This window comes from Oncorhynchus tshawytscha, linkage group LG16 (genome assembly GCF_018296145.1).
Source record: "Oncorhynchus tshawytscha isolate Ot180627B linkage group LG16, Otsh_v2.0, whole genome shotgun sequence".
In the NCBI taxonomy this organism is placed as follows: domain Eukaryota; kingdom Metazoa; phylum Chordata; class Actinopteri; order Salmoniformes; family Salmonidae; genus Oncorhynchus; species Oncorhynchus tshawytscha.
Window position 1 is genome coordinate 16,544,800 of NC_056444.1, and position 9,528 is coordinate 16,554,327.

Genomic DNA, 9,528 nt, shown 5'->3' on the forward strand with positions numbered 1-9,528 from the left:
AACAATGACAAATGTACTACATGGAATGCTATTCCACATCAAGTAACTCATACAAGTAAAATCTGATAAAAGCTAAATACACCTTCTGGAACAGCTGGGACCATGGAGACGTGTAGATATGTAGTATTAGAATAGCCTGAGGGCACACAATGCGCTGTGAAATGTATTGTAATGTTTTTAAATTGTATAAAGCCTTAATTTTGCTGGATCCCAGGAAGAGTAGCGAATGGGGATCCATAGTAATTAATAATCAGCTCCTAGAGGAAGGCACTTACCCTGGTGCACATTGCCACCTGCTGACCTGATTGGTGTACTAGCAGTTATTTCCAGGAAGTACAGTTAAGGCAGAGAAATGTACATTTTGAAAAAGTCTACCTTGAACATTGACATATTTGCAACACAACCAATCCATTTAAAAAAACATACACCCAGATGTTCTTTATTTTTTGACAATGGACAGCACTCACATTTTAAAGTGTCAAAACACTTCACATTAATGTCAACGCAAATGCAAATGTGGAGTGCCTGAAGTGGGTTGAGTAAAAGCTGTGCGTATACTTTGAGACTGCTGTGCTTGGAGTTCCCTTTGCCGGTGAAATAGAAATCGCAATTCACTTCCCTACGAATGATCAATGAAAGACAATCATTGAACCACAGCTGCAACCTAAGTCTCCCTGGACAGCACCTACATAACTCAAGGTATCACACAAGGGTCAGTTCTCCCCCCTGACCTGAAACATCTCCTTTTCCATTAGGTAGTTTTAGACACAGAAGTTACCAACATCCCTGCATGTTAGTGTACATAAGACTCAAGCTCACATAAATCTGTGCAGAAACAGTTTTATTTTGGTCAGCATAGTTATGCCATGAACTCATAGGGGATGGGCTCCAGCAGCTGGGGCTCATTGCCCTTGGTGCTGACAAAGCGGGCATCACGGGGAGCAGTGGGCTGCAGGGGGAGATGAGGAAAGGACAAATGCACAGATGAGATGCCACTACAAATACAAAATCATTAAATAAAGGTTAAATAAATAGCAATTTAGCAGGCTTTCATCCTAAGCGACTTAGTCATGTGTGCATACATTTATATGTGGGTACACAATTCAAAGGACTATCAGAAATGATGACATGGCTTGAATTACCATTACAGAATGCGTCAAAATATCAAACCATTCCACTAGATGTGTTGATGTCCTTTCTATATCTTCAATCTATCTGGAATGTTCAGTTACATAGAATAGTGACCAACAAGGCTGGTCCTAGAGAGCTATAGGATGTACAGCCTGTTAAAACACTACTGACGGCCCAGGTAAATGTGCTCTCCATACCTGCCGTTTCAGCTCCACCCAGGTGCCCTTCTGCTTGGCCTCCACTTTCCTCTTCTCGTTCTCCTTGACGCGCTGCAGGAAGCTGTCCCTGCTCTTAGAGTGCTTCACGTGCTCAATACGTACGTTGATCCTCTTGGCAAGGATCTTACCTCTACAGAGAGAAGGGGAGACGTTTTCAGCTTGGAAATAAATCAGGGATGTGGTCAGCACAACATACAAAAGGCTACTGGTCACAAGATGGATGTAAGCAGCGTAATTGAGACCCTGACTCATCAGAAAACATAACGCTTCCAAATGGTGAAAGACGTGTGGCCTGCAAATGTTTTTTTGTGTGTGTCTACTTCAACAACCCAAGTTCAAACATACGGTAGGTGCTTGGCCGGGATGCTGAAGTACAAATACTGTCCCCCACGTGAATGACCACTTAGGACATAGGACAGCCCGGGTGGCAAAGTGAAGGTGGGGTTTTGAGATAGGCAGCAATCATACTTCTGCAACATTAACCTTCCATTACAAAGATACCGGCAGGGCACATCAATTTCCTTTATGAAAGACCTAAAACATGACTAAGCTGGAAAGGAAACCGATGCTGACCAATCCACCATACATTGCCGTACTTACTTGACCTGCTTGTTGACAATGATGCCGACAGCATGTTGGGTTACGTTGTAGACTCTGCCCGTCTTACCGTGGTAGCACTTGTGAGGCATTCCCTTCTGGATGGTACCTGTACCCTGGAGAAGAGACATTCACAATCTTAAGAGTTGGGTTTTTGGTGAAGTCCAAAATATAACTAATTTAGTTACACTGCCGTCACTACCAATAGCCAGGTTTCCATCCAATTTGCAACTGATTTTCATGTGAATATTCAAAAACCTGCATCAGAGGTCTCTTTACAGTCCCCAAGTCCAGAACAGACTACGGGGAGGCGCATCTAGTACTACATGGAACTCTATTCCACGTCAAGTATCGCACGCAATACAATCTGAAAAAATATAACACACCATATGGTACAGCAGGGACACACCTACACAGACTTTGTGTTGTAGATATGTAGTAGAGTAGTGGCCTGAGGGCACACAATGCATTGTGAAATGTATTGTAATGTTTTTGAAATTCTATACAGCCTTAATTTTGCTGGAACTTGTGCTATGCCATGACCTGCAATTGAGGGGAATTTTGTGTTGTTGTGCTGGTCTCCAACAACCCAAGTTCAAACATACGGTAGATGCTTGGCCGGGGTGATAAAGTACAAATACTGTCCCCCACGTGAATGACCACTAAGGACAGCCCAGGTGGCAAAGTGAAAATGGGACTGTGTTTTTGGAGAAGATGTGTTTCCATCAAACTGACTGTTTTGATGACGTAGTGCACATAGCTTGCCGTTAAATTCCCATGTACCAAATGAAAAATACAAGTCAAATGTGTTTCCATTGCATTCTCAATATCACAAAACCTATTGCATTATATAGCAAATGTGACCACTATCTGTAACCAACAGCTCACAGATAGCCTACCTGAAACTATCTACACTATGAGATTATTATAGATTAAAGCGATGTCATTTGTATGTATTTGTCAAACGGCAGCCAAGCATCAATCATGTCACCTGAATAAGACCCTGGATAATTATTGGACAGAAGCATCAAGTTCATCACCTTGCACATTCACCACCCTGTGAAGTTAATCAAAAACATATTTATTCTGAGCCTAATAAACTGCATGGTTTCCGATTCGTAATGAGGTCCACACCATATCATTGCATGACTACAAATGTACTTCGATATGAGTTATTGTTCTGGTGTCAGCCTGATGGCGACTTTCATGCTTCAGGCATTTCATCAGCACGAAATAGATAGATGGAAACCTGGTTAGTGAAACCTGGAAAAGGTGGAACAAACCCTACCTTGATGTCAACGATATCGCCCTTCCTGTAGATACGCATGTACGTGGACAGAGGAATGGGACCTGAGGAACAAAGTACATTGATTCCTCACAACCAACCAAAACAACAATTTGAAAATGGGCTTGGAGTAACTAACGAGAGCTACTCAGCTGTGGATCATGCCAGTAACACCCCTAATCTCGAGTTCTTTACTTCAAATAACTCAGAAATTGTAGTGACCTAACGAGACATTTCATCTGCAGTCTTTCTGATATGAACTCACCATGCTTGCGGAAGGCCCTGCTGAACATGTACCTCGTCCCCCTCCTCTTGCCTCTTGTGTTCGTCATGATGCCTGATTACTTGAAAACATGGACATTCAATTGTTAGATAAACCCAACGGCAAAGTAGGAATTCTTAATTACTGTGGCTGTAAAATGTATGATTTACAAGAGTGGTCTAGGACTTTGTATACTAGGGTTTAGTACAGTCATTGGACGTAATGCTGTCAGATACAAAAACTTAATTTAACCCCGCCCTATGTATCTATGTTATGTAACTAAATTACCAATATAGTGGTCTGATTAACGTTTGCCTGACAACTGCAACCTGTTGTGACAAAGTGAATTTCACTGCAAAGAAAAACAATGTTGTCCGAATCATAGCTAGTGATTATTATAAGATGTACACCAGTTACTAATAATAATGAGACGCGCAAAACATGGAAACGTCAGTCAAAAATACAACGCCGAAAAACAAACGTTACCTAGCTCGCAAACTCAGTCCAATGCCGCCTCATTTTCCCAGATTGACAATTAAGTTAACTGCCACGTTGCACCAAAGTTAAGTTATTTTGCATGTCAAATTCTCTGGCTGTGTATGCTATTGTGCCTAAGAAATAACAAATCCTGCGAACGCAACAGTGGTCAGGCCCGCATGTGCAGCCACGCTGTTACCCCATTACCAAACCGTGTCACTATATGCCACACATACGGTCTTTAAAGGGTGAATTCTCGCCTCAAATATAGAGTATGTTTTAACATACTTATATCAATGTCTTCATATGCATTTAAAATGATATTTTATAAGTTTATGGTCTTTAAATGCAGAGCACATCTTACCCCCGGTAGCTCACAAGATGGCGGGTACGGCGGAAAGAGAGAATAAAGGACCCGAAACTCCTCCTTCTAAAACAAATTTAAGCATGGCCTTCCTATTGCCTGAACAAACATGCTGGGGTAGAATCATTTGTTTCCCCTCTGTGCTGATCTAAGTCCAGTTTTGGTTATCTACCTCATTGACTAAGCTCCATTGGTACAATGTATTAAATGATTTCAGATCAGATAATAGCAAACTTCCTTTCCTATTGGAATGTTGAGGCACTGTGAAGCGTCCTATGACCAGTACATGTCAGTGAACTGCTGAACGACTCATCTGATTAACTTTTGTTAACAAAATGTATTAAAATAATGCAGATTTTGTTGTGCTTGTACATTATCGAAATAATTGATTGATGAACTGCTGACCGTGACAAGTAAATTGGATTCTCGTCTCAAAAGCCTGATCAAAGTGAGTTTGACTCTGGTTTGACATTAATTACAGTCGTCGTTCTCTACACAGCTGTGTGTCCAGAATTGCTCATGTGGGCACATTTGTGAATGTTATATTATCTACGCCACAGAACATGGACATCGGATGGAGGTTATCTTGCACGGAGCTAAAACGGTCACGGCTAGAAGGGATCGAGCTTTTGTCAAATTAACGTAAAAGTAGATTTTTTTTGTTTTTGTGGCATTTTAGCTAACTACATATTTTCCAAACCTTTACCGTATTCTCCTTAATCTGACGTTAATTTAACAAAATATGGATCGCTTCCAGACATGACCCTCTAAGACCTAGCGGAGCTCCCATCGCCCGTCCAGTGTGCCCTGTCACAAGGGAGTCCTCCTCGCGGTGATTGGGTGGAAGATGGCGTTGGGCGAATGGAAATCCTAATGACAGTTTCCAAATTTGCCTCTTTTTGTACCATGGTGAGTAAATGGCATCTACTAAACACATTGCAAAGTGATGAGAGGGTGGCACGACAACCGTGGTTGTGTTGTTACTATCTTGCGTGACATGGAAGATGGTTAAAATCGTCTGCTTTTCTGTTGCTACCCAGTCAGTTTTCCTGGCTTCACTGACACATTGTTTTTGTCTTACGTTCTATTGCTAGCTATGATAACTAATGTCGTAGGCCTTTAATGTGTTATATTAGCGGGCTGTTTATGTATGATCTTTCATTAATTAGTGATGTTTATCTCCTCCCCCACTGTGACCGCACTGCATAGTTCTGCGGCTTCAGCACCTGGTTAACTAGTTACCGAGGCTAGCTAGCTTGCACGTTCATTTTGCAGTAAAGCAGTGTGGATGTCAAGACATTTCAACACTGGACACAATTTGAATACTATATCAACATAACTCCGTAATTGTTAGCTGAGTTTACTCAACTCCACGAACCTAACAAAGTTATGTTCACAGTTGTGCTTTTCCTGTATGTGAATGTTAATTTAGCTAGACAGCATTTCCAGATAGTTACAGTAGTTAGTTAGTCAAATCTAACATTGTGACTGACGATACAGTGAGTTGTCTTCCTGTAAACCCCCTTTTCTGAATTCTACCGAAGCGCGAGCTATTTCTGGAACACAGCAGATGACGACATGATCAGCTGCTAGACAAGACTGACTGGCTGTCATATTGTTCCCAGTTTACAAAGATAACTACTTAGTTTGGCAAACCTGTCAGACAGACTTCATTCATTTGGATCATACATTTAGTTTATTTAATTTTTTATGATCAAACCCAACCTCTGTCCATGTAGGCCTACTCAGGAAATCCTGGTTGCTGTGCATTTTCACAGCCTCTGATGGTTAGGGTCATGTTCCATTAACAAAGAATGACAGTCGTTCTGCCCCCCCTCCCACTGACCGCTATTGGCATTGGATATGAAATTCCATTTGGAACTATTGATCGGTACACACTCCCATCGACCTATGCCAAAAATATCAGCACTTTGTATTACAGGGCGCCAATGCTTCCGCTCTGGAGAAAGAGATTGGCTCAGAGCAGTTCCCTGTCAACGAGCACTACTTCGGATTGGTCAATGTAAGTGAGAGTGCCGTAGTTCACATGCACATGTCTGCATAATCTTTGTTACAGATCACATGTGCCTTATCCATGCAGACGGTTATTGTGTGTGTGTGTGTGTGTGTGTGTGTGTGTGTGTGTGTGTGTGTGTGTGTGTGTGTGTGTCTAGCTCTTTGCCTTACTCTTTGTATCTGTCCTTGTATTTGCAACCAGTTTGGGAACACGTGCTACTGTAACTCGGTGCTGCAGGCGCTGTACTTCTGCCGTCCGTTCCGGGAGAAGATCTTGGCGTACCGCAGCCAGCCCCGACGCAAGGAGAACCTGCTGACCTGCCTGGCCGACCTGTTCCACAGTATCGCCAACCAGAAGAGAAAGGTGGGAGTCATACCACCCAAGAAGTTCATCACGCGCCTACGCAAGGAGAATGGTGAGCAGGAGACGGTATGCTTGTAGTTCGGGATGGGGGGGACAGACCCTCTCTCTCCTGTTTCCCCTGAGGTTGACCCTCTCCCCTGTCTCCCCTGTACCCTACCTACCTCCTCTCCCCCTCTCCTCTCCATCTCCCTCTGCAGAGCTGTTTGACAACTACATGCAACAGGATGCCCATGAGTTCCTGAACTACCTGCTCAACACCATCGCTGACCTGCTGCAGGAGGAGAAGAAGCAGGACAAGACCAACGGCCGCCTGGCCAATGGCTCGCTCGACTCCCAGAACAACAACAGCAACGCCCCGCCTCCCTCCACCTGGGTCCATGAGATCTTCCAGGGAACCCTCACCAACGAGACCCGCTGCCTCACCTGTGAAACGGTACACACCATCTGAGTCTGAAGCCCCTCACCCTCATCAACTAGTTATGTCCCTGTTGTTGTTGTGGTCAGCAGGATGCAATGCATGTCGGTGATACGCTGTAGAGAGAAGGCTCAAATTCTGTTGGCACGAAGATGGACAAAATCAAGTTTCCATCTGACTCTAGTCATGCTGTTTTCTCCCTACAGATCAGCAGCAAAGATGAAGACTTCCTGGACCTGTCAGTGGACGTGGAACAGAACACCTCTATCACACACTGTCTCAGGTAAGAAAACCTGACTACAATAACACATTACATATTGACTGGCCTGTGTATTGCTTCTTGCTCCGTGTGCCTCCAAGTACTCTGACCCCTCGCTCTCCTTCTCTTCGTTTCTCTCTCCAGGGGGTTTAGTAACACAGAGACTCTCTGCAGTGAGTATAAGTACTACTGTGAAGAATGTAGAAGTAAACAGGAGGCACACAAAAGGTTGGTGTTAGCAGTGTTGTGTTCATTGCAAAAGTAAACAAAAGTATTATTCTGTGATGACCGTGTTTATCGCTATGTGAGGTTGTGTGTGTGAGGTTGTGTGTCCACTGTAATTGACTCCTCCCCCAGGATGCGTGTGAAGAAGCTGCCTATGATCCTGGCTTTACACCTGAAGAGGTTCAAGTACATGGAGCAGCTGCAGCGTTACACCAAGCTGTCCTATCGTGTTGTCTTCCCTCTGGAGCTCCGTCTCTTCAACACCTCAGGAGACGCAACCAATCCCGAGAGGCTCTATGACCTGGTTGCCGTCGTGGTGCATTGTGGGAGGTCAGTGTTGTTGTCTAAAAGTATTCTAACTGAACCTTAAGGTTGTGAGTGTGTTGCTGACTTTGTCGTCTTGTTTTCAGTGGTCCAAACAGAGGACACTACATCGCCATTGTGAAGAGTCACGACTTCTGGCTGCTGTTTGATGATGACATTGTAGAGGTAAGATGTTGTATGTGTAGGTTGGTTCTTCTATCCTTGTGGGGACTTCAAATCCACAAAGTTCCACAAGGATTGTAAAACAATAAAAATTCTCCCTTGTGGGTCATTACCCATGTCCATGTGGACAAAGGCTATTTTAAGTTTAGGGGTTAGGAATTAGGATTAGGTCCCCACGAGGATGTGTGAGCATGCATGGAAGCGCCCTTGTGTTTTGTGTGACCCCATTGACCCGTGTTGTCTCTCCTTCCCTCTGCAGAAGATAGACGCCCAGGCCATAGAGGAGTTCTACGGCCTCACCTCTGAGATCTCAAAGAACTCTGAGTCAGGCTACATCCTATTCTATCAGTCAAGAGACTGACTGTCCCTGAAGAGGACAGTACCTCTCAGTGGATTTGAGGATCATACTAGGGGACCATACTAGTGTAAATCGCTCTGTGGTGTCACACACCTACTGAAGCTCAGCCTCAGTCCCCCCTATCCTCCCTCCCTCCCTCCTTCCTTCCTCCCTCCCTCCCTCCCTCCCTCCCTCCCTCCCTCCCTCCCTCCCTCCCTCCCTCCCCTCTTCCTCCCTCCCTCCCTCCCTACCTCCCTCCCTCCCTCCCTCCCTCCCTCCCTCCCTCCCTCCCTCCCTCCCTCCCTCCCTCCCTCCCTCCCTCCCTCCCTCCCTCCCTCCCTCCCTCCCTCCCTCCCACTCCCATCCCACTCCTACCTCCCTCCCCCTCCCTCCCCATCCCACTCCTACCTCCCTCCTACCTTCCTCCCTCCCTCCCTCCCCCCCATCCTACCTCCTTACCTCCCTCCTACCTCCCTCCTACTTTCCTTCCTCCCTCCCTCCCCATCCCACTCCTACCTTCCTCCCTCCCTCCCTCCCACCTCCCTCCTACCTTCCTCCCTCCCTCCCTCCCCCATCCCACCTCCCTCCCCCTTCCTCCTACCTTCCTTCCTTCCTCCCTCTCTCCCCATCCCACTCCTACCTCCCTCCCCCTTCCTCCTACCTTCCTTCCTCCCTCCCTCCACCATCCCACTCCTACCTCCCTCCCCCTTCCTCCTACCTTCCTTCCTCCCTCCCTCCACCATCCCACTCCTACCTCCCTCCCCCTTCCTCCTACCCACCTCCCTCCTTCCCCCTTCCTCCTACCTACCTCCCTCCTTCCCTCCCCCATCCCACTCCTACCTCCCTCCCCCTTCCTCCTACCTTCCTTCCTCCCTCCCTCCCCCATCCCACTCCTACCTCCCTCCTACCTACCTCCCTCCTTCCCCCACCCTGTCACTTAGGCTGGAGATGCTGCTACAGGGAGTTGTGTCAAAGGTTCAGTGGACGTATCAAAGTTTTGTGAGTTGGAAAGCTGTTTAATGACTGTTGTACAGAGGTTGTGTGACTGAGGCGATGGTTATAGCATGGGGGTTTGTGTGGGGTGAGTGGGTA

General features: G+C 45.8%; 2 protein-coding genes across 4 annotated transcripts; one reads left to right on the top strand and one right to left on the bottom strand.

Moving 5' to 3' along the window:
- Window positions 1-824: 824 nt before the first annotated feature.
- LOC112215403 (60S ribosomal protein L21) lies at window positions 825-4,453 on the bottom strand. 2 transcript variants are annotated; one of them, XM_024374410.2, is made up of 6 exons: window positions 4,335-4,453; window positions 3,497-3,575; window positions 3,235-3,296; window positions 1,950-2,062; window positions 1,329-1,479; window positions 825-949 (listed from the first exon to the last, which is right to left on the bottom strand). In XM_024374410.2, exons 2-6 carry the CDS (start codon window positions 3,561-3,563, stop codon window positions 860-862), a joined length of 483 nt encoding a protein of 160 aa, XP_024230178.1. In that variant the 5' UTR covers window positions 3,564-3,575; window positions 4,335-4,453; the 3' UTR covers window positions 825-859. The 2 variants fall into 2 exon arrangements, with proteins under 2 accessions (XP_024230178.1, XP_024230180.1); XM_024374412.2 differs by having other exon boundaries at window positions 3,497-3,568; window positions 4,335-4,375.
- A 148-nt stretch (window positions 4,454-4,601) lies between these two features.
- Window positions 4,602-8,643, top strand: LOC112215402 (ubiquitin carboxyl-terminal hydrolase 12). 2 transcript variants are annotated; one of them, XM_042298844.1, is made up of 11 exons: window positions 4,602-4,782; window positions 4,895-4,976; window positions 5,092-5,243; window positions 6,277-6,357; window positions 6,553-6,766; window positions 6,912-7,147; window positions 7,336-7,412; window positions 7,533-7,616; window positions 7,746-7,943; window positions 8,024-8,102; window positions 8,359-8,643. In XM_042298844.1, exons 3-11 carry the CDS (start codon window positions 5,196-5,198, stop codon window positions 8,458-8,460), a joined length of 1,119 nt encoding a protein of 372 aa, XP_042154778.1. In that variant the 5' UTR covers window positions 4,602-4,782; window positions 4,895-4,976; window positions 5,092-5,195; the 3' UTR covers window positions 8,461-8,643. The 2 variants fall into 2 exon arrangements, with proteins under 2 accessions (XP_042154778.1, XP_024230177.1); XM_024374409.2 differs by having other exon boundaries at window positions 4,602-4,982.
- The last annotated feature ends 885 nt before the right edge of the window (window positions 8,644-9,528 follow it).

Bases quoted from the DNA above. Each gene is read 5' to 3' on its own strand.
- LOC112215403 (XM_024374410.2), bottom strand. From the start codon at position 3,563: ATGACGAACACAAGAGGCAAGAGGAGGGGGACGAGGTACATGTTCAGC. The intron at 2,063-3,234 runs GTAGGGTTTGTT...TCTCTTCTCCAG, and splicing joins GCGATATCGTTGACATCAAG to GGTACAGGTACCATCCAGAA. The intron at 1,480-1,949 runs GTAAGTACGGCA...TTCTCTCTGTAG, and splicing joins ATTGTCAACAAGCAGGTCAA to AGGTAAGATCCTTGCCAAGA.
- LOC112215402 (XM_024374409.2), top strand. From the start codon at position 5,196: ATGGAAATCCTAATGACAGTTTCCAAATTTGCCTCTTTTTGTACCATG. The intron at 6,358-6,552 runs GTAAGTGAGAGT...ATTTGCAACCAG, and splicing joins ACTACTTCGGATTGGTCAAT to TTTGGGAACACGTGCTACTG. The intron at 7,617-7,745 runs GTTGGTGTTAGC...CTCCTCCCCCAG, and splicing joins AAACAGGAGGCACACAAAAG to GATGCGTGTGAAGAAGCTGC.